Source organism: Aptenodytes forsteri, unplaced genomic scaffold (assembly GCF_000699145.1).
Source record: "Aptenodytes forsteri isolate BGI_AS27 unplaced genomic scaffold, ASM69914v1 Scaffold50, whole genome shotgun sequence".
Taxonomy (NCBI): domain Eukaryota; kingdom Metazoa; phylum Chordata; class Aves; order Sphenisciformes; family Spheniscidae; genus Aptenodytes; species Aptenodytes forsteri.
Window position 1 is genome coordinate 2,040,272 of NW_008795126.1, and position 24,927 is coordinate 2,065,198.

Sequence of the window (24,927 nt, forward strand, 5' to 3'; positions counted from 1 at the left end):
AATCTGTCTATCATTGGTGTTGAGGTACACGGCCGCTGTGATTTTGAATACATTGGGAATGGACTTATTAAATGATACATTGGAGGGCAAGCAACCAAGGCTTGCAGGGTCTACGCCGTGGCATTAAGGAAATATTCAGAAAATGTAATCTGCATATTAACTGAATATTCAATTATATTTAAAAGTATATGCAAAGCAAAGCTAACTCTTTATTATGTAGACCAATCCAATAACTAAATTGGAACAGATGGATGGACTTTTATCACAAAATTAACAGCTTAGTTTACAGATTTAGGTTTTTTTAACAAGCTACTTACAAACTGTCTATCATTGGTGTTGAGGTACACGGCCGCTGTGATTTTGAATACATTGGAATGGACTTCATTAAATGATACATTGGAGGGCAAGCAACCAAGGCTTGCAGGGTCTACGCAGTGGCATTAAGGAAATATTCAGAAAATGTAATCTGCATATTAACTGAATATTCAATTATATTTAAAAGTATATGCAAAGCAAAGCTAACTCTTTATTATGTAGACCAATCCAATAACTAAATTGGAACAGATGGATGGACTTTTATCACAAAATTAACTAAGAATGTACAGAAGTTTACTAAAAAAACCCTGGCATCTTGTAACATGCAGTGATTTCACTGACATTTTAACAATGTCACAAACGTTAATTAAAGGGGAAGGAAACATTTAGTCTAGAAGCAGGAGAGGAAAAAAAACTTTCATAGGAAAGACTTTATAAAGTTAATTTGAAAATTGGCAAGTGATAACCTGTAACATGTTTTCTGAAAAGAATGGAAGAAGCCAGCTGACAGACTTCAAGTTAAAGGTGATGATTCACCCCCATAACCAAACCAAAAAACCCCGCTGTGATGTGAAACATTCCGCAGTGTAAAGAAGAGTTTGGAGCAACCAGTAAAACTACAACGTATGTTGGGAGAAAATACTACAAAACATCAAAATCCATGCTACTTGGCGAGAACAGTGAACAGAGGAAGCGTACTAACGAGTGGAGGGGCAGGGAAATGACAAAAAAGGCAGCGATCTCAACAGCTAGAGACATATATTAACTGGATCCCTACAGTGTGCAAAAATTGAGTAACAAATTCCCATGTAACATTTTAAGACTGAGAAAATGGAAGCTAATACATACAATCAGATGAGTGCAGAACTGGTTATGTAAGATAAAAGCTGAAGTTTAAAGCACAGTCGCTGGTCTGGAAATAGGTTACTGGGTTCTGCAATGATCAGTCTTGACATTGGTCTTAATATTTTTCACTAGTAGTACCAGCAGTTGAAGTAAAACTATCCTAATTGTCACTTGCAGTGAGCCATTGCTAACATAGGAGAGATAGATATATTAATAAAAAAATATTGTTAATAAAACTATCATAATACAGCACCGAAGAAGGAAGATTTCTGTTACCCAAGTTATTTTTGCAGGGGAATGCAATTCTAATACATTAAGAGCGAGCTAATCTTCCATCCCGTTGTAAAAGGATTATTTTAAACACTGCATTTACACAGATTATATGATAGCGACAGCCTGCTCAACAGAAAACCAAATGATCCGCTTACCAAATTGCTAAAACAAAGCCTAAGAATAGTTACTTCAAGTACAAAAGAGAAATAACCACTTAGGTTGATGCACAAAGAGTCATGAGTAAACATAACTAGAAATTACAAGAAGGTTTTCAGTCGAGAGAAAGTTACAGTTCTGAAACACTTTGACAGAAGTAACAGAGGCAAATTGCAAACAGGATTGTGCAACCAACTGCAGGGGAACCCCGGACACAAGGTTCAATGATCCAAAATACCCCCGGATTTCTAGATGCTACCCTTAAACATTTTAACCACAGCAGTAGGATACGGGAAGACAAACACTTTTATAAAATACTTACCAGAATCATCCAGAAAAACCTTGACAGATATAATATACAAATTTTAACTTAAGTGTATTGATTTTTTCCAAGGTAAGGATACAGCATTGATGTAGCACCAGTTTCCTTTGTTGATCAGCCCTCGCGGTTGCAAAGACACTGGTTTATGTATTAGTCTTACATTTTCCAGTATTTCTGCAGAACGAGAACAGTAAATTGAGCATCAACAAAATGTACATGCTAGCCATCAAAACAAGTATCTGTTGACGTGTTACAAATAATTCAAATCAATTAACAAGATTCCCAGAAACTTCAGCAAATAATTTTCACTCCATTTAAACACTGCTAATATTTCAAATCAGACATATTTCTTCAACCAAAGGCATCCCAGAATTTGGGTCAGGAGGATGCTGGTACAAAAACTTATCATTGTCATTTCAAAACTGAGAAGACCCATTTGTTTTTATTTTTGTTTTCCTAAAATCAAATACTTTTATTGAGATATAGATACATATATAAATTCCCATTAGCTGTAATCCCTTGCCACCAATTTTATGAAGTATTTCCCAAATTATTCTGCTCTGAAGAGAGATGAAGCTGATATAGCAGTCTCAGTTTACAAGTTTCAACATACACTATCTTACAAAAATATCTTAGTGCAAACAGGACAGACAGACGTTAATGTGGCCTTCTGAACCTTATGTTTTATTTACTGGTTTAAGACTTCCAAAATCTACAAGATAACAGGCTTACACAATATAATGCCTACTGTTTTCCTGCCTTCAAAAACTCAGCAACATCCCAAGTTTAAAAATTAGAAACCACTGCACATAAATAAGTCTGTCTCAGTTACAAAACAGAGAGCAACAGGGGGAGGTTTTCCAGGAAGTCTGACCTGTTATTTAGGTACCTAAATAAAAACTGTTTAAAATATACCAGATCCAGTATTTTCGTTAAATTTGCAAAATAAGGACAAGAGGTATACAAGACAGAATAAAAAAATGCAAATAAACATAGCAACTGTCTACAAAGGGGGTTATTTATTTTTATAATAAACGTGAGGGCCTCTAAAGCCCTTATATGCTACACTGCATAAACTTAAGAGTTTGAGCTATTCACTAGAAGGACTATCTAAACAGACAAGATAACATGACACAGGTGGACAAGCAGAGGCACAAAGCCATAACTGTGCACAGGAGGTGGCAGAATTGCGAACAAAATCCATGTCCTCCTTCTTCCAAACTATCTCTTTACCTATAAGATCGTATCTCCTGCTGACACTGCCAGTTCTAACCAAATAAAAACATGCCAAAAAATAGAAAATATTTAAATCAGTCCTCTATCACATAAAGAACCTGACACCTGAAAGGGCAGGCAGCAAAAAAATGTAAAAGGGAAGACATTAGCACCTAGCACAGATGCAGATGAAAATCGTTCTGCCAGTGTTGGAATATATTTGTTATTAAATTACTAATGCTCAAGTATTTCAGAATGTATTGTTAATGCAGCAAAGTTTGAAACGTTGTGCACATATACAATCTTTCTGTTAATATAATTAAGCGCTGTTTAAAATTAGGATAAAAATAATGAAAAAAGTATTTATTTTTAATGTCTATCAATAACTTTTTACGTTAACTCTATTTTCCACATTTGTGTGTCACACAAAAATATTATTAGGACCTCTAGCATCCTCTTGTGGTCATAAAACTGCTTTGTAAACAATGTCTAAAGCAATTACAGTGAGTTTTGTTTCTTTTTACATAAAGAATTATTTTTGTGTATAGCAATTACATTCAATACCACATTTTCATCTCACATCCAACATTTACACAATAACTAAAAGAATTTTTACAAGAGTATCAGAAGAAAAATACACTTACAACCACAAGAAAACTTTCTTAAAATTGCAAAACCTGTTATAAAGCACATGTCACTAATCAGAAAGAATTCACGTTCCCTTTGGTGGATACCGAATTGCGAAACACAGCCTTGATTTGAGAACATCTAGAACAGTATTATCATGGTTAGAAGTTTCTGTTGGTAAACAGAAAACATTTTGTTCATTCACTGGGTGGTGTTATTACAAATACCTGTCAAATTTAAAAACAAACAACCAACCAACAAAAAAACCACAACACAACAACAGAACAAACGGTAGTTCCCTAATCAATGCAATTCCAAAGTTTAATGAAAGAGAAACCATGTGGGTATGGTCTCCATGCCGAAGAGATACGTGTTACAAGTTAGCAATTTAACGCTTAACTTGAGACCATTATTGCTTGAGCAAATATTATGTATGTGACTCAGATCTTTCTTCAAATCTGGGCAGTGATAAAAAGTGCCAGGACAACACTGCTGGATAACCCTACACAAAATCAGTTTCTGCAAGAATGCAGTTTGATAGTACAACAGGCTAAATTTCTGAAGTTGCTTATAAAAAAAAACCAAAAACAACCAACCAAACCTTGCAACACTTCCATTCCACAACCACTTGCTCTAGTGCCTACCTAGCTTTATCAATAAGAATTTTTGTTCTCGTATGTAACATTGAAACACCTTTGTTACAAATTAAACTAAGCAATTCTTGTCTTGTTCACTACAGTCTTGGGAGAGCAGTGAATCGCCATCTTCTTTATGAATTTGTTTCACCTATTTGAAGTTATGTCCATGATCACTCCAACAATCTCATCTGAGACAAAGTACATCCAAATTTTCTATGTTTGCCAAAAGAGTGTGGTTTCCAAATCTTACTTCCGTTTTCTCTGCTGCACTATTACATCTTCCTTGAGAAGTAATGCCCAAAGACTGGCATTTTCATCGAGTCCTCAACAGCAACAACAGAATCATAGTTATCTTCAATCTTTTTCATATAAATTGGTATTAACACACACTGGAAATAAAACTTAAGTCTTCTTCAGCTTTACTAAGGACACTTATCAACTCCCTAGAACTTCCAGATCCTTCTGTTCTCTAACACTGTTACCAACCATTTGTTCTTCATACTGTATGCTTGCGTTTGATTTCTGTTCTGGCGTATCCTTTTCCATACTTGCATTTATTGGATTTCCCTCCTTCTAATTTAAAATCATTCCAGATTTAGTCAGATCTTAAATGTTTGTGTTCTTCAATTCATCTGAAATTCTGCCTGCTGTAAACAAATTTTATGTGTACTGTTAATTCCATCATCCACAATGAAAACACTGCAAGAAAACATGATTCAGAAAATCTTTTTAGATTCTCCCATTGAAATTTTTCTGAAAGTTACCAAGAACAGTTAAAAGACTACTCAGAGAATAGCTAGTTTGCCAATCACTTATTTCCCTAGCTTACTTAGAATATTATATAAGGCATTATTAACTATCATCAGGTTATACATCAGAGGGTAGTAACTGTGAAACGTGGCAAGTGAAGCCTGAGTCTTATTTTTTACAAATATGGACCATTTATAATCTTACTATCCCTTAGAAATGAATTATTAAAATGTTTGCCCTAGCATCTAAGTTAGGCTAAGGTGTGTAATTAGTACAGTTGTCCCTTTCTAAATATGCAAGTGCCGTACCTGTACTCCTCTACCATTCTGATGTTATCTGCCTGGAGTTTTGCCAAATAAACATCAATGGTTCATAGTTTGCTTCAGAAGTTCCTTTAACTTGTTCACTAGTGTTGCCAGTAAAGCTTCTCACCACACACCTTTGCCACTTGCTAAAATTAACTCTTCGGTATTTTTTTCTCATCAAGATTAACATGAAATTTGTTTTATTTATTTTCTAGTCCTGATTTTCATCTCCTTATCTTGTGTAGCTTTCATTTACACTTGAGGACTAAGAAACCGCAGACCTTTGCAGGTTGAATCAAGTAGCATTAAACTATCTTCAGGGTGCCTGTGAATCATTAACCTCCCTTGTAATAACTGGTGAAGTTAAGGCACAAACCAGCAATTTGTCCCTAGAAAAGTAAAAGTAACTTATCTTCTTGTGTCCTTGAGCACATGTTCTAAATAAAAACTGTACAGAAGGGCCTCAGAGCTCCAACATTAAGTCAGAAGACTTGCTAATTTTGCTTGCTAAACTCGAGATACTTTAGGTCTAGGTTTTACCTGTGTTTAGCACCCTATGGCACTTGTGGTCAAAAATTCATTCCCACTGGCATGAGTTGAAACTGGTGAATTCCCAGCAAATCAAACAACAGGATCTCAACTCAGCCACAAAGAAAACAAGGAACACAATCAGCAGCTAACTATGAAAAACATACAGGACTGCTATATACCCTTATATGATGATGTTAACCTAGGCAGAAGATTTGAAATGAAATATGTATGGAACGAAGCAAATGATCTGTCTGGAAATCATAAATTGAAACTCACGTAACGTATTTTTGAGTGTGGGTGTATGAACAAAGCACTAATGTACCTATTGCCCCAAACAGGACAGAAAACATTTAAAAAAGAACAGACAATGAAGAAAATCACCTTTTTCCACAGAGCAAAGCACTGGTATCATGGCATTCAGATCTTCAAGTAAATGTTTCATAACGAAATCAGTAGCATCTGAATGACAGGAATTGCAGCAATATAACTCCTACCTAAATCAGCTGCAATGAGAAGATGAATTCCTTTTCACTGGAAAAGGATCTATACTCAGATTATTCCTCTGCAAAAACAGCTAGCTAATAGCGAAGGTGCAGAAGAAAACTGTATAAAAATTATATTGCTATTTTAATACATTAAAGACAAAATAAAAAGCTCTGCTCCCACCTGGTGGCAAAAAATAGTACAGAAACAGTATAAGTCTAGAAAGTTAACTTAAAGCTGAAGCAACCTGGACAAAACAAAAAACTTTTTCATCTATGGCAAGCAGTTCTAGCTTTACGGTTGTCACAAAATAGTTTTAAGTTAAAATTCATTACCAAATGATAGCTTAAGATTTTAAGAGTACAACATACTCCACATGTATGGGATCATACAAACCATAATCACCTGCTTATACACTTTTTTTAATACGGTCAACTGTGTTTGTGACACCTAAGTGAAAAATACACAGAAATATAAATTATTCTGACAGCTTTCCTCTGAACAGACAATTTTCTGTAATGAAACGGTTATAAAGGAGGGGATGAGAGGCAGGCCTATACTTCTGGGTATTCTGAATAGAAATCTCCAGGTCAGATTCTGGTTAGAGCAGAAAACTTTGACTTGAAGCTGTCACACGCAGAACGCCACTGTACTTGTAAATCAGCTCGTAGCATAAATAGCAGGATTTTGCACAAGCCTTTTTACATAGAGACTATTTCACAGATTTAAAATAATTATTTTTGTTCCAACATTCGTAAGTCAGGGACACAAAATGCAACAAACCAGATATTTTTCTTCATATTTTCTGACTGAATCTGCAAAAACGATCAATCTCATGCACATTCTAGCATTTCTTATTAGAACCACAAATATGACAGGACTAATGGTCAAAGCCTTTATATCACACATCGCCTTTCCTGATGTACCCTCTGGACAGTTTCTTACGGTTATTCTTGAACAGGCAATAGCTAGCATTGTTTCTGGATAAAATAATATTGTTTATAATGGTTAAGGATAATTCTTCACAATTAGAAACACAGACCTCTCAAACAGCAAATAAATAAATATAAAAACTATTTCCTGAATTAGAATTTCTGAAACAGTATCTATTTAGACATTACATTTAAGCTACTGTACATGTCCAGGAATTTCAGCTACTTTGGCATAAATTTATTAATACTCTTCTCTTCTTGTAATAGAATGCATTACAAGATTATAACTACTGGATACTGTAACACGCCATTTTCAGAATAAACTTTTCTAACGTGTTCTCCCTACTACAGTAGCACACAGCTGAATGCAACCAGCCATTTAAAAATCACAGATCATTTAAACATATTGTTTGACAAGTAGCAATAGTTTTACCGCATCTGGGATAACGACATGGTAATGTCTCATTGGAATGTTTACTCAGGGGGATACAAAACTAGCTTATTTAAATTACATCTTTCATAGCAGCGTTTGAACAGTCATCTTATTAAGAACATTAACAGAGGAATCTTCTCTATCAATAGTGCACGCTCCTGTTTACAAGCAGAGTTAATACCCTTCCAGTGTAACATCCACTTGTGTGTATTAACTATACCTGCAATCTTTATGGCTACAGGATCCTCTGAAACTGGAACAGGTCCCTCTTTGACTTCAACCTGTTTTTCAGGGACCAGAGTAGATGTGGCAGGAGGGGTATACTTAGTCTCAACATAGACCACAGATGTGGAAGCAGAGGGCTTGGAATTGTGAAAAAGACTAGCCCACGATTTTGCAGGCTGATTAACAGAGACTGATCCTGCAACCGGGACTGTTGCCTCAGTAGTAGGTGAAGCTTCCTCAGGCTTAGCTTGGTCTGAGTCAGTGCTTTCCACAGTGTGCAATTCTACCCCATTGGCAGCTGTGTCCTCACCAGAGGATTCAAGTGTTTGTCCATTAGCAACGCCAAGATTTTCAGTAGTATCAGTACCAGCATAAGACTGTACAACAGCTGTCCTTAAGGGGCTATCTCTGCCAGTCTCTGAGGGGATGCAAAACTGTTCAGAATTAGTAACACGGCATACCTCAGGCTGCCCTGCAGTCCTGGTATTGTCTAGTGCGCTAGAAACAGAATCATCAGAGACAGCTTCATTAATGAAGTCCACAGAATTCTCTGGGCTGTCGCAAGTCCTTGGCGTGGCCAGGGAGGGTATGTCTCCCGTCAGTTCCGTATCCTCCGTGCTTATACTGTTTAGTCCCGATGAATTTGCATGGCCATTTACAAGAGCTTCTGTGGGAGCAATGCCGTCGCTGACATCTTCCAAGTAACTGTAGTATCCAGGAGGTCTTTTTTTCTTCTTTTTACGCTCCCTTTGTCCAAGGCCTCCAGACAAGCCATCGTTTTCAGCATTAGAACCGCTGTCCAAAGCGAGGGTTGGATCAGTGAACTGGCAGTCAATGGAGTTGTAGTTTGTTTCACTGAGACTATCATCAGGGTTTTTCTGAGCAGGTGCACAACTGAGAATGAATTCTGGAGCCTGAGGATTCAGAGTACTTGAAATACTGTAGTCGGTGTTATTTAGTACAGATGACTGTGTCTCAATAACTTCATTAACACCAAATTCAATTCTCTGATACTCTTCCCCTGAACAAGAGAAAGCAAACCTGAGTTAGTGAATGACATCTAATCAAAAAGCTACAAAAATTAAGAAAAACCCGTATTTTCCTGCAACTGAGAAAACAAACGACATTCCCTCAAACTAAAATTATTCTTATTCTCTATCTCAATCCTGAAGGCCATTTCAAAACATCATTTTCCTAAAGACAACAGAGTATGATTCAGGTTTTCTTAAACAGAGCATGTAATTTTCCAAATCACGGCACAGTTCCTCCAACTAACACCTATTTAATTCACCTATTAAGAAAAAATATTAAAGCCCAATGACTTTAGCCATATTCTGCATTAATTACTGGATAACTGCATATAAAATATGGTGCAATATTTAACTCCACACTTCTAAAGCCAGTCTTTTCCACTGACAATTACAAAATCCAAGCCTTGTTTAGCCTGTTTAACTTTTAAAAATAATTTCCACATGTGGAGTTTGGTTTTTGGGGGGGTTGTTTGGTTTTCTTTGTGTGTAAAGATTTATCATAATCCTTAATAACTGAAAAATATATTCTTAGTTGTATGGAAACACTGCAATTACAACTTTTGAAACTCTAGGCTCATCAATATCTTATTTAATTTTATCACAGTTGAATTTATTATTATATGAGAATATGATATATATGACCATATGATTTTATGACAAGAAATACAACAGATATGCCTCAATGTAAGTCAGTGTTCAACTTGTACATACAAGCAGTACTGAAAAATTTGTGAACAGGACTGGGTTTAGGGTTTGGGTATTTTTGTTTTGGTGTGGTTTTTGTTGGGTTTTTATTTATTTATTTACTTACTTACCCTGGAACATTGACATGCTCTTTAAAGAAACACTAAGAAATATTCTCATGGCAGGCTGCAATATCACAAAATATTGTCAAAGTTCTGCAATTTCATGGAACTTAATTAGCTTTATAATGCATGCATGCTAACACTGAATACTTCAGTTACAACTATTTCCATAATTATCAAAGGAAGAGATAATATTAATGAAACTGAGTCTCAGGAATGTTAAAGGTAAGCTCACATTTTAGTACTTAAAGTTTCGTAGGTCTTTCTATGATATGTATGTTACTGTTTGAAAGACATTAATTTTAATATTTTCTGTTTCCTCAAAGATGGGGGACTAAAAAACACATTTCAAATTTTTACAACTGTTACTAGAAAACCAAACAACACTAGATACTATTTCCAAAGGAATATAAGTGGATACACTACTAAACTTTAAAGATTTATGCAACTTACGTTATGTACGACACGTCAACAAATGCTTATTTTCAAGTATAACACAGACACTCATTAAAAAAATGGTGTGGTGGTTTGGTTTTTTTTAAACACAACAAAAAGGAAGCAACACTTCCTAAGGAAAAAAAGTTATTTGCACACCTAAGGAAATAATCCTATGGGAGAACAGAGTCTAGTAGAGAATGTTTTGATACATAACTGTCAACATAACTGTTTTGAAACTCTCCAAATACTTTCTAGAACAGTCCACTGACAAAAATTTTAGCTTAAAAAAAACCATGAAAGAAACAAGAATCTACAGGGTACATATTTTTTAGTATCACATGAAGAGTAACAAACATTCAATGTGTGTTGAGGTCTGACTTAGACATGCAATACCAACATATTATGAATTAATGAACAAAGATATGTAATGCAGATGTTAATTGCTTTTCTGCTTTGATCTATTAACCTAACTAAATGAGAAGTAAACACATTTCACATATCAATTTCCATCTTGCTGCCAGACTAAAGGAAACTTTAAAAAAAAAAGAGAAAAACTCTCCATACACATCTGATTTCTCTAAATCACGTTAACAAGAGCCTGAATTTCAAATTTTCTTCACCTCTCCCCTACACCCATGAGAAAGCATTTTATAACACCATGCCTGTCAATCCACCATTCACCAACTACTTCTGCAATCACTGACTAGCTATCACCCACCAGAAAAGAGGGCTTAAGTTTCTTTTAAAAAAAATCAGCAGCCTAGAGACAGGGAGGTGGAAAGCTGCTGCCTGATATCCACTTAAGAGGGAAGGGCTGGGAGATCTCAGGCATCACCTATGTTTAGCAGCAACACTAACTGGCTATCAGTGCTATACACTGGCTGACCTGTCAGGACACACACAGCTCGAAACCAGCCACAGCTTCATTTGCTTGCAAATGCAGGGCATGGGTTTTAAGGGATATGGGACACAAATCCACAACAAAACTATTCCTCATTAGTTTATCTACTTATGGAGCAACTTGTTAGTTCAAGCATGAACCAAGAGCTAGCTCATTACCGTTTGTAACAGTAAAAAGCACAAGCAATAACTGGTAACACCTAATATTCCTCCAACCATGATAAGAATGAATTACTGGGCACATTTCAAATCCCTACCAATTCAAGATAATCTGGGATTTCTGGTTTTTTTCCAAAGTCCCAGGTAAAAAAATAATAATTGCTTCGAACCAAAGAATATGGCTTTCCTTTGTGGTTGAGTTAAGCCTACCACAGCCAAAAGTGAGAGTTCTCAGTTCCGCACTCCTGTTCTGCTCCTCTACTCCAGCAAGCTTCCAGCACTTGTGTTACTGAAAGCTAACGTAGCAAAAAAAATAATCCAAGCCAGTATTTTTTTCTTCTGTTTTGGTGAACTTATCAGCTTACTGTACACTATACAATCACAAGAGCCAGCTCAGGGCAAGTGGGTAGCAGAAAACAAAACATATCCCTTACAATTATGGCACAATGGTAATGTAGCTGAAGGTGCAACATAAACATCGTAGGCGAAAATCTTGCCAAGAGCATAACTGATATTCTAGCATTTAACACACAAATGAGGAAGTTACAGCTGAGGAATTAAACCTTACACCTTACAGCAGGATTAGAATAATAAATACCAGTAGCTACTGTATAGTTAGTCTATGGGATGACTGGCAGAAGCTCATTTGCCGTAAGATTGTCTGAAGTTCCTCTGAAAAAATGAGAGGTAATTTTTTCTGTTCGTTTTGACTTTCCACTTTGCTTCCGGGCATCTTTGTTTCAATCTAGTTCACAGTGCTATTTCCGAATGGACTGAAACAGATATATCTGTCATGAACAACATGACACGCATATTGAAACAAGTATCAACAGATGCTCCAAGGACAAAGTCTACGTACAATAACAAAAGCTGTGAATACACAGTACTAATTAGTCTGAACAGAGTTCTGCATATTAGAGCTTCAGCCGTGATTTGATTATTCCTAGTATTAACAGATCTTCTAATTCTGTAATAAAGTTAAATACTGAAGATAAGGATAGGAAAAAAATTAGACTATGGGGGGTGACAACATGGTCAGTGTGTGTCATCTCATTATAATTATAAATATTCTGCATAAGCACAGCATTCCATTTTAGTTTCCACAGCTTCTTATGCAGCCATCACAGTGATAATATGCATGCACAGTACAGTGCAAGCTTGTTAAAGACATTTTTCAGGCAAAACCTAATTTGCTGTCATTACCTAATCTCAGGGCTGGGAGGGGTTCTCTCAGGGTCTAGGAATGATCTGAAAAACATTTGTACAAACCAACTTTCTGTATGGCTTGCGAACATTAAAATCTCAGTCTTAAAGAACAGAACTCAAATCCATAGTTAGACAAAGCAATATATGACTGGACGCCCCTGTCATCAACAACAGACAATTCGTACCACATGGTCCTTTTAATGAACATTTCAAACTCCTACTTAAAACTACTCAGGGTCCTAAAACTGGTCTTGTACTAAATAAAGCTCCCAAATTTTCACAAATATTGCACATCTGCTTTCAAATGGGACCTGTTGTCCTTCTTTACGACTAGCTATCTTATTTACCTTTAAATGCAAGGCCAAAGTCGCTAAGCATAATGATCAGGTGTTCCTAAACATTAATATGTGCATTTTGGTCCTCTTACGGACTTTTGAGAAATGTCTAGTCAGACACTTGTATTATTTTGAAGGAGATCTGGATGTCATTTGTATCATTCTCATATACATCTGGGTAAGTCTCAGCTTCCTTGCTCTCCCCTGGTTCAGGGGAAAAAACAAACACTAATTTACCTGCTGCTTAAAATACTGAGAAAGTTCAGTTTAAACTATATAGTGATGATCACATGGCAACTCCTACTTAACTGTCAACTTTATGTAACTATGAAGTAAGGCCAGGTTGTAAGGTGTATGGGTTGAGACAGAGTAGGCATGTGACTGTTACAGCTTTAAAACGGGAACTCTGTAATGCATTTTTACATCAAGAGTCATACTTTCACCAAAAGAAAAAAAAGGAAAAAAAAAAGAATTTCCCCAAAAAATAGCTGAGCCAGACAGAAACAAGAGTCAATGGGAACACTGAACAGAGCACTGCTTGCAGAGCTGTCTTCAGGTTGCAAATGCCAGAAAATACTCATGCTATGGCTCTTACAGGAGGGCCAGCTGAATGCCACACTAGTTACTTTTTTCTTCAGTACAAGTTCTCTAGCAAGCTTCAGCCCCCCATATTTTTACAGCTACATCCTACAATATTTCAGCAAGACATTAAGATTGTGTCATAGCACAATCAAGGAGGCGTAAGCACGTCCACCCTAATTAGCTGAAGTTCAATGCAGTATTTTCAAATACTCTCATGGATCTCATTCAATAAAAGGTGTTTAAAAAACCAACCTGCTAAATATATGCATATATACCTGCTGGACGAGTTCTAAAGATTAAATTCAAAGAGAAGTTGTAGTAAATCTAAGGAAAGTGTCACAACTTTAAGTTTAAAAAAAAAAGGATGATGATTTCTTACCATCATGAAACTTACCTGTGGACTTAATACCACATGAAGCTGTTTCATTGTATGGGGGGAGCTGCACAAAAAAGAAATGAAACTTATTTAAAGACAAAGCAACTCTATTAACATTTGATATCAGTTTCATTTGAAACATCTGAATCCTTTAAAAATAACATCATTAAGGTTTGATTTTCTGAGAGCATGTCTTGAACTCATGCTTCTATATTTATCAAATCCCACACTGTAACTTCAGGTGTCCTTGCAGATTACCACAATTACTGAAAGATAAAGATTATCTTGGTTACACACCATAGGCTCATCAACTTCTCAAGCAATTCACCTCACAGCATCAGGATCTTCCTTCCTCAACAGTAACTCACCACGATTTTAAAATGAGGAACACATCCTCTTTTTAGACAATAACTGAAGATAGACCAAATTACCTGTGAAAGGATGAAACAAAGTTTTGCACAGACAACAGTCACACCTAAACCTTTTGACTCTCAACCTGGTTCACCTAGAGTGTTGCCCTTGAAATATTTCAGCTACAGTGTATTCTTAATCACATTTAACAAAAACAAAAATTTTTTTTATCATCAGACTAAGCATAATGTAACCACATCATATAGTTTCTATCTGGATTGTAAATATGTCTAGTATAAAACACTGGCATCTTTTTACAGACTCAGTGGTTGATAGAAACCCTGTTATTGCGTAACCACAGGCAGGCAGTTTCTAATCCCCCCTCACCTGCCCCCAAACTCCCCCAGCAGCTGAAAGCCGCCTCCTGTGCCTGCAGGAACTGGCAGCCATTGCGACATTGGCATCCAGCAGCTCCCTAGAGAACAGCTGAACTGTTTCTGCAGTGGGAGATAAAACTTTGAGAGTATAGTGCAGTTTTATAATGCTATTCTAAATATTAACTATAATGGTGTAACAAATATCAAAGACTTTTCCATTGAAGTCTTCAGTTCTCTAAAGCTACAGATACTTACATATTGCCGCCTTAAAGCACTATAGACAACAGTGCACTGGAAGTGGCAAGAAAAATAGTCCTAAAATTCCATTATAAAAAAGTGCATAAAAAGAACACATACTGTAAAATCCATTTACAAACCATAATACATCTAAATACACCAACTTTCCAGGTCAAAAATGACAGTCAATGGGTCAGAAAGAGGCTCCAAGCTGTTAAGAACCTATTATCTATATTAATATTGAACACAGATTCAATATAATTTTATAGTTAGAGCTAAAAAAGTTACTCAAAGTCTACAGTCAACAGTTTATGATAAAACTTGTAATTCTTGTATTTCTCCAATTCAAAGGGCTTAGGAAAATACAGAGTAAAAAATTAAATAAATAAATAAATGAATGAATGAATAATTAAGTAGTCCACCTATTGGTCCCCTACAGATCTGGTTAATCAACAGCACCTTTGCGAAGTAGAGATTTCTGAGTTGACCTGTTTCATACAACTGGGTCATCCGAATCATCTCAGTCAAGAGGTATCTGATAGAACATACATTAAAAATGCCATGTAAAAAGAGACGTTCTAGACAACTTTTAGCTTTAACTAGTCCCTTGCCTCAGCCCACCCTTCAGTCTACAGGTAAGGGACTTCAGAAGAACACCAGCATCAACGGATGCTGGGACTCCCAGAACTGGCACTGCCCCCAACAGAATGTATGTCAAACATCACCACAGTATTGTAACCTCAGCCTTGTCCTTCTTGAATTTCACCCTATTTTTTCAGACCACTTTTCTCTGAAATATCTGCACAGTGTAAAACTAATAAAAATGATGCTTATTTCATCATCCAGATAATTAAAACATTGAACTGAACCAGATCAAGGACAAACTTAAGGAACACCGTTCAACACAGTTTTTTATTTTGATAGCTAACCAGTAAGTGGTACACTTGAGACAGTTATAAAATGAAGCAAGACTGGTTCAAATACTGTAGGTTCACGTTTCCTCAACATAACTTATGAGAATAGCTTTATAGAAGTCAAGATATGACATTTCCATCTTCCACAATGTAAGCGTTAGAATAGCTGATGTAGGACACTTAAGGTGACACTACACAGGATGCAAACGTCATACTGCTGCTATTGTATTTAATGGTGGGAAAACAGCAATATAATCAGAAGAAGCATGTATTACCTGAAGATCCAGTCTGCATTACTTCCCACCTACCAGAGAAGATACAAAGCTATCCCTAAAGGCAAGTAGAAGCTATCTTTTTCTTTCTAAGCTTCCCCTACCCCCCACCCCACCCCATTCCCTTGGTGCACTTTTATTGTTTAGCAAGTATTCTATCTAATTATACTCGGAAAATTAAGTTACAGGAAACTAAGTCGCATTAACAATGGTCGTCAGATTTGTAAAATGCGACAAAAGGATTTCCCCATCTACAGTTGAAGCGTTCATTTCCTTTAAGTTGAGGGGGGAGGACGGAAGCATGATTGAAATGTTTGAATAGAAATGTTTGGAGGAAAAACATGGAAATTGACCTAGAGGAAAATTATTTTTCAAGTCTGGAGATTAGGACAATGGCACAATACCCTTCCCTACAAAGGAAAACAGTTTCTTCACTCTCTACCAAGAACTACAGAGAATGAGTCTACAATGCTATCTGTAGTATGTTACGAACTCAAACACACAAAGACAACTGTTTCACTCTGTGGTTCTCACTGCCACTGTAATTAGTTCATTATTGATCCATCTCTCATGTCTCAGACCTCACGCACAGCCTTCCTTGTAAGCATAGTTTTGATGGTTACCAGTGCTTCACCTTTCAAAAAACATTAAGAATCCTTATACTTCAAAAGGCTCACAAGATTTAGAAGCCCACCTTACTTACAACTAAGAACACTGCTGAAAAAGTTCTCTATACCTACTTCTAAAAATAAAAATAACAAAAAATAAAAATCAAAGCTAAGGTAATAGGACTGGATAACTCACTTTTAACATCCCATCACTACAATGTCAGCTATTCCAGCTCTGAAAGATGACAAGCAGAAAATGGAATAATTAATTTCTTATTTCTAAAAATTGACTTAACATTCACATACATGGAAAGAAGACTCCTGTTCAATATCTTCAGTTTGTAAATTAGCAAGCTGAGAGAATGATAAAAAAATCATTGTATTGGTACATTTCAAATATACACAAAGAGATGTAGCTTTAAAATGTTATTTCTAGAAGAAGTTTAAAGTTGATCTTACCTCAACAGAGCATCGTGGAGTCACAAAGAACTGATTAAATTCATCAGGGCTGAACTCCCCAAAAATATACTAAAAATAAAAGAGAAGGATCTTTGTTAAAGAAGGCTTTATATTCAATACAATTAATAAATTAATGATAAAATTTATTAAGATACTAGCATTCAAAAAAACCTGCGTGTTGGGAGCCAGAAACTCACCTGTTTGCATCCCAAATCTCATCTTAATTCCTTCCCAAGTCTTTAGCAAAGTACTTTAGGCTCTAAAACTGTATACAATGCATTTTTCTTCAAATTCCCATTAGAGGTAATCACAGGACAAACTGCAGCTCATCCCGTGACCAGTTTTAAACCAACATGTAGGGTGAGAAGTTGCATCAGTTCATATAAGCCCTAGACACAAGCTGGTTTACCTTCTAAAACACCACAGATACCTACCCTTGACAACAGAAAAAACAAGAATTACTTTTCCGGAGTTCTGCAAAACTAACGGTACCACTACCTGAGTGCATAAGCACAGAACTGAAACTGCCTAGGTGTAGAAAAATACACAAGATCTAAATATCATCAATTTCAGTACAGCTGCTCTTACGAATTTTGTTAGCCCTGTGCCTGAAACTCTGCATAACAAACCTAAGATGAAATGCCTTTTCCCAACATTATCTTCCTGCACCTTTTTAGATATTTTGCATCTATATTTCTATGGAAAAAAAATAAGTATTTAACAAGACCACAAAAAACTCCACACTGAAATGAGAGCTTATATTTAGTTTACAGAAAATGAAACATTCCCAATAAAAAGGCCTGACATGTTGGCATTTCGTAGCACCTGGAAGTTTCTATAAACTTCCCCCACCAGCTGTAATTAGCTGAATAGCACCTGAACATTCAGGACAGCAGAGAGATACTGGGACAGAAAGAAGCTGAACAAGGAGTTGAATAAACTGACAAAACAGACAAAAGGACTGGAAAATACCACTAACAACACATTCTTGGCACGTGGAAGGATATTCACATTAACAGTCACTAGTCACAAATATTATGGCTACAGATAAAAGCAGGTCAGTTTGGTCCAGTACCTTACAGCTTACCACTCTCACTCATCTTCAGTGTACTCTGATGGTCATTTGAGACAATTCTTTGCTATCCTCCACCCTTCCATCAGAAAAGCGGGGCAGACACCAGCTTTTTCATCAGTGTCAAGTCTTGCTCATGGTAAATCCTTAGCTTGGCTGTATCAAGATACAACTAACTAGACTGGGAGGTTGAACCACAGAAAAAAGTTCTCAAAATTTGAAAAATCATCTCTAGTGAAGTGCAGGCTGTTGCCACAAACTGTAGACACAGTAATTCAATCACAGTATTTTTTTTTAGACTTTAGGTGGTTTATTCCAATAAAACTCATGTACTTGCTGTTTGCATGGCTCACAGCCATCTACATTCATAAATTTCAAAGCTGAAGTTCAAGCTAAATTCCACAGCGATTACAAAATGTAGTTTTCTTACACAAAAAGTGATTTATACATATATCACTTATGTGTGAAAAGACTTTAACCATTTTAATGCCCTTCAGTCTTTTTAAACAAATATTCATATAATCTGGTTTAGTCACCAAACAATTCTTAACAGTCACAACAAACTGGAACATCTGCGATAGAAACATCTGAAGCACAGTGAAACAGTTAATGCTTTAAATAACCTTCACACAACTGACTGCTAATTACCAACTGAGACAGCACAACACCTAAACAGAACAGCATCCCTACATTGTGCTTCGAGTGAATGGCTTCACAGTTCTTGGCATAGGACTTAAACTTGGCTTATACTCTCTCTCAATATAACCAAGTCATTTTTATTCAGTAACATACCAGCTAGAATTTATCATATTCCAAAAACATGCCTACAAAAAAACACTTGCTGAATCATAACCGAATTATGTTTTTAGGAGCTATTTTTGATGCAGTCATGCAACAAAACAAAATAATAATCTCAACTATAGACTATTAAAAGTTATATAGATCCAACCCTAATTCCTCCAGATAATAATACAGCCTTTTCATTTACCAACATTTTTAACCGAGGTATCACAGGCCTGATACTTCTTTCTGAGCAAAAGAAAGTGCTACTTTTTAATTAGGGAACACAAGACAAAAGTTAAACAAAGTGATCATTAATACTATCTTAAGGGAACTGTTTTACTATATAATGATGTATTCACATAGGGAAATGATGCGTCTATGCAACTGTTTCTTCGTAATTTAAGAGAGGACATTAAAAATTTACCAACATCTAACCCAAAAACTAATCCTAGTCAGACTATAGTGCAAAAAAACCCATCCTATTTGGGCCTGAAGAAACCAGAATTTTATTTGATTTTATGAGGCTTTATTTAACAATGCTTTATACCTGCAAACACAAAGTAAACCAGTTAAAAGATCCCTGCATAATAAACTGAGACAAATACTGTTTCAAAATAAACTTATTAGGCCATATGACTGATGACATTAAACCTACCCAACTTAACCGACCTTCCTGTCCTCTGCCTCTCAAATCAGCCTCATCCCTCAAGAAGTAGATTTCTGCAAGCTACCCACACAGCACACTCTGCTAGCATGACAGAATTTTCTACCCTTTTTAAGGTAACACTACGTGCTGATATGAAAAAGAACCGAGATACCACGTCACTTGGCGAGTACAGTAATCTCTACAAAAAAGGATGGGGGGGGGGGGAGCCATTGCATTTTAAGCAAATTGAAATACAGTGCTAGCTCCCTGCCTGCTGTCCGTCCAACCTGATCCTCCAATACATCCCAATGAATAGTGCCTGGCGCTATACAAATGATCTCTGTGTTAGAACATACTTATTTTAGTTGTGAAACAGCTTCAGAAAGACATCACTTTAGTACTTACTCTGAACCATTAATTCAAATTTAAAAGGTTTTTCTGCAACTGAAATGCCTAAGCAGTATGCATTTTTAAGCAAGAGAGCACTAGGATTTTATAAAAGCAATACACCCTTGCAAGAAACAATCTCACAAGCAGTATGAGCTTTTGGGGACCTAGCTTGTACACTCTAAATTATTCCACATAATTTCAAAAGCCTCAGTGAGCTGTTTTTTCAAATTGACAAATAAAATCAAATACTTTGATTCTGTTCAGTCAAACAGAAGTTTAATTAAATTATTTACACAACTCCTACACAAGCTACTCACAATCAGCACGAGTTTAACCCACACTCCGCAAGCAACATTTAAAACACAGCAGAGAGACACTAGCATGTGTTAAAACTTTGCCAAAGCCATTTCAGACTATTTAAATTCCGATTTTAATATTTTCAGGTGTGCATTTGCGTAAGAAACAGACATGCCCACTAGGACATCAAATTGATTCCTTTAAATGCCGAACTCAAATCTGCCCTACACTGTATCAATCTCCAAACTTGAGTGTACGCCACAGCACTTCCAAGTCCCAATCACAGATAACAGATTGGGATTTCACCACACAAGTTCCAAGGAAAAAGTGGTTTTCAGATACAGACTGCTTACGGTCAGCCCTAACGCAGGCAAGAGATTGTGATTTGCTCAGAGGTAAGCTGCTTGTCGTGCCGCCCATTACCGATGTGTCAGTGCATCAAGAGCCTTTTACTTTACAGTAACTATAACTGTAGTTACCTGAGCAAAGGACGAGCACAATTGCCGTGACAATGCATACGAACAGACAGCTGAATTGGCCCAGTCAGCAAAATCCATGCCTATTACCATCGATAATACGTAAACTGAACTACAAATATAATACAAACCCAAAATACTAAAAAATATTACCAGTGAAAAGTTGAAGCTTAATTACTCAGAGCTTACACAAACTTCATTTTAAGGCAAAAAAAGTAAGCTCTCTCAAGGAAAAAATATTTTTTAGCCTTCTATTACATATTTCAAAAATTAATTTTTATTTATATCCTCAGACAAAAAAGCATCTGCTTGAAAAACATGCTAAAGTCAATGGTCTAAGTGGTAGCCCACAAGGTAGAGCAGGAATGATGCTTAGAAAAGAGAGTCCAATCTTACACCAACACTGGATCTGTAAGAAGAACTCTAAGAGAATACTGGGGGGAAGTTCTGAAAATTTCCAATTGTAAAAGTAAGTCTAGGGGTAACGTTAAAGATACATAATCCCTAAGAGGCTTAATTCAGAGTCAAATCTGATCTCCCTCTCCTTCTCAAACCGTCTCTGCAACCTACATAGAAGCTTTCTGTTCCGACTCCTGGGAAGGAATCCTCTCACTTTTTCGGGAGCACATATTTCACACCATTTCTCCCGCTGCTCCCCAGATTATTTAACTCTGCAGAGCAATCATTAACCTCACATTAAGTGTATTCAAGAATCCCATAAGATAGCTCAGTCTGGTGAGCTTGACTTCTGCCATAGATTAAGAGCAATGTCAAAACAGTATCATATAAATTTCAATGATCTTCCACTTGCAGCTGTATAAGAAAAACAGGTGGAAGATAATAGTCTCCTCTGGAGGGAGGCAGGAGCATGGCGGTGTGGAGAGGACAAGGCTTTGTGGAATTCTTGGCAGGGGAGAGGGGAAATCTACCTCTACTACGTTTCTACCTTCTCGTCAGTGTTTCCAAACCTCTCCTTTGGAGTGGAAAAACAGAACAGTAAACCTAAAACATACTGATGGATCTATTCTATTTTGCAATTCACGACTGTAACCCAACCTGACCATTTGCCAGAGATGTACAATAAGTTATTAAACATATTAAAATTAACATGATTTTAACTAACACGAGTAAACATATACCAACATAACAAAATGTCTGACCGTTTGCCAGAAATGTACAATAAGTTATTAAACGTATTAACATGATTTTAACTAACGCGAGTAAACATATACCAACATAACAAAATGCCTTTCTTACACTGCATGATCAGAAATTGATGTTTTTTTCCATCTAGTATCTTTCATACTGAGGTTTAACCACCAATCACTTTTAAACCGAAGTTATTCACAAGGGTTGCTTTCCACCCTCTTTTAAATGCTAGTTTCAAGATACACAAGTTCTGAACTTCTGGGAGTTTTCAAACGTGAATGTCTCTTTGCAGATGCTCACATCTATGAGACCAAGGATGAAAATAAAAGTAAACAATGCTTGAATAAACCTTAAAAATGAGATAGCATTAGGCGGGATGGTACACGATGTACATAAGATCTCTCCTTTCAGATACTGACACTAACAACAAGTAGCACGTAAATTTAAAAAAAAAAATCTGGTGGCATGGGTGCTCCAGTTTTTAATTAAACTTTCTTATATTACCAGAACTTCAGATTTCATTTATTTGCCTCATTTCCACCTATCAAGATTTTGCAATTAAAGTTTGAGGATTGAATTCAAAACATTCTCATACAGCCTTGGTGAGTACAAAAAAAAAGTACAACCAAATTCCTGAAAATGTCTGAAAGAACCAGATACAACTGTAGCTCTGAACTCCTTCCTGTGTGACTGGAGAGGACATCTAAAGACCTGTATCTTTGCCTTCCTCTTGAAGAGCTTAAAATTGTGAGACTAGAATATTATACAAATATTCTGCAGATGATAATTTTTAAGTGTATCACATTTGCAATGTATTTTTTCTATAATACAAGTTAAGAATATTGAATGAATGAGACTATTGAAGCTGATACAGCGGAAAGGACTTTCAGCCTGCGTTTCCAAAACTCACTAGTGAGCTGCTGTCACCAATTTTAGTGTTCAGTCTGACATGCTGTAAGGGATCAAACTTCCCTGTGTCGAGTACCTGCCTTCCAATATTAGTTCTCTTTAAAAAAAAATACTCATGTTAAATACCTCTCAGAGCAACATCCCAAGCCCTCCTGATTGTCAGTCGCTGCTCTTTCCAGTCGCAACAAAACTGGAATGAGTTTCTAAGTTAATCTCTGTAATATGATTACAGTAGTATAACATACATCTGCACTCCAGCAGATTTTACACCACTTTGAACAAACATTTCATCAATGACATCACCTTTACATCCTGGAGATGCTAACTGCATCTAGATTGTAACACAAACTACATAAAACCAATTAACCAAATAAATCTACACAAGAAAATTTGTTTTCTCACACACCGGAATGAAAGTAAGAGTACTTTTATATTTGTACAACAACGCTGATTACTATAACTGACCAAGTGGCATCTTAACTACGCAGACAAAAGCAGCAGCAACAGAACTAATTCCAAGAAAGGGGAAAAAAGGTTCTCCGAAGACCCCAAAGGATTAAAATGCCTGACCTGCAAGCTCTCCCCATGTCGACTGTTTTTTGCTGTGCTCTCCTTAACCACTTAAAGAATGAATGCTAATGTTACCCCAACTGCCTGTAATGAAATCTCCACTGGTATTCCAGTCTAGCAACACGAACACTCTCCTGGAGGAATACAAGGAGGAGGAGTACGTGTTACACAGCTGCTTGTCCTAGAAAAATGGGTAGAAATAGCACTGCTGATGCATCATCATCTTGGCATCACCTGTGCTACAAGAAAGCTAGGAAAATGAAGTGTCAATTTCTGCTTTCAAGAAGCAATAACGTGGCTTTCATCTAATAATCAACAGCTTCAGATCTTCCAGTCAAATTAGTTTAAGCTGCAAATACTCCCACTTCAACTGCTTTTCCACAAACGAGTTAAGAATACAGCTTTTACTTAATGGTGGCAAGGAATAATTCAACTGTATCTAAGCAGAAGGCCGAACAAGTCAAAACTAGTTCACATATAGATTGAAATGATGAAATAGTTTATGTATACCATAAGCTATACAATCTTGCTCACCGAGCTACTTCTACAAAGTGTACCTATTCTTAGAGCTATCAGGACAGGCTGAAATAGAGGAAGAAAATGAACCATTCAGACAGAAGTCTGTTTTCTGGCAAGGAAAAAAGGGCACATGCGTATGACTGCACTTGGATTTTATTAGCAGAGAAAAAGCTCTTACATTAATCATCTGAGCGGCAAATAAGGTATTTCTCCCTCACCCTCTACTTCTCTCTCACTTTGTCAAGGTTTGACAGCTTTTTTTTCTGAAAAGCGTAAGGAAAGACAATCTTCCCTCAGGTTCTCCTTCCTTTTCAAACTGAAATCCATCAAGTCTTAGTACACAGATGATTATCTAATTTGATACAACAAGGTTTTTTGAACTTCCAAATCCGAAGAAACTTACTGCTAAAATGCTTATAAAAACACAGACAAAATTGTGACACTGAAAATCAGGTTTGGTTGGGGTTTTTTTAGATCCTGAATTTGCAAACAACAACCCGTAACCAGGAGCTATGAAGACCACTGGTCATGTATTTACAGCTGTATCACAGCCTGAATAGTAGTATTTTAGGCCAACCAGTTTCTGAAAAAATCCTATGTTGATATATCCTCTCTATGGAAAAATAAAGTACATTTTTATAAATAAAAATGTATGGAAATGAAGTTGTACTGTAACGTGGAGCAGTTGCATATTAAAGCTTTTAACAGTTGAAAATGCAACAAATCATGAGCAAACTCTCAGTACAGCTTACAGTCCTTTATCACTAGCCCGCAGCCTAAAACTAGAACATTAACAAATCTACATAGTGCCTGGAGAAAGATCAGAGCTAGGTAAATGTAGGTCAGCTAAGCCCATGAGTCAGTGCAACTCTGCCTGCCTACCATTTAAGCAATCAAAGGCTCAAAAATATAGTGCATGACTGTACTCTCCCTTTCCCGCCCCCCCCCCCCCCCCCTCCTCCCCTGCCTCCGTTTTTGTACCCCCCCTTCAGTGTTTCTTGGATGTTATTACAG

General features: G+C 36.5%; 1 protein-coding gene across 1 annotated transcript in view; it reads right to left on the reverse strand.

Moving 5' to 3' along the window:
- Positions 1-24,927, reverse strand: part of USP10 (ubiquitin specific peptidase 10) — a 59,404-nt gene that overhangs the window by 17,595 nt on the left and 16,882 nt on the right. Inside the window, exons 2-6 of the mRNA XM_009277332.2 lie at positions 17,103-17,171; positions 13,903-13,948; positions 8,047-9,072; positions 1,995-2,086; positions 318-427 (exon numbers count right to left, since the gene is read on the reverse strand). Coding sequence (XP_009275607.1) covers positions 318-427; positions 1,995-2,086; positions 8,047-9,072; positions 13,903-13,948; positions 17,103-17,171 — 1,343 coding nt within the window. The remainder of the gene's footprint in view (positions 1-317; positions 428-1,994; positions 2,087-8,046; positions 9,073-13,902; positions 13,949-17,102; positions 17,172-24,927) is intronic.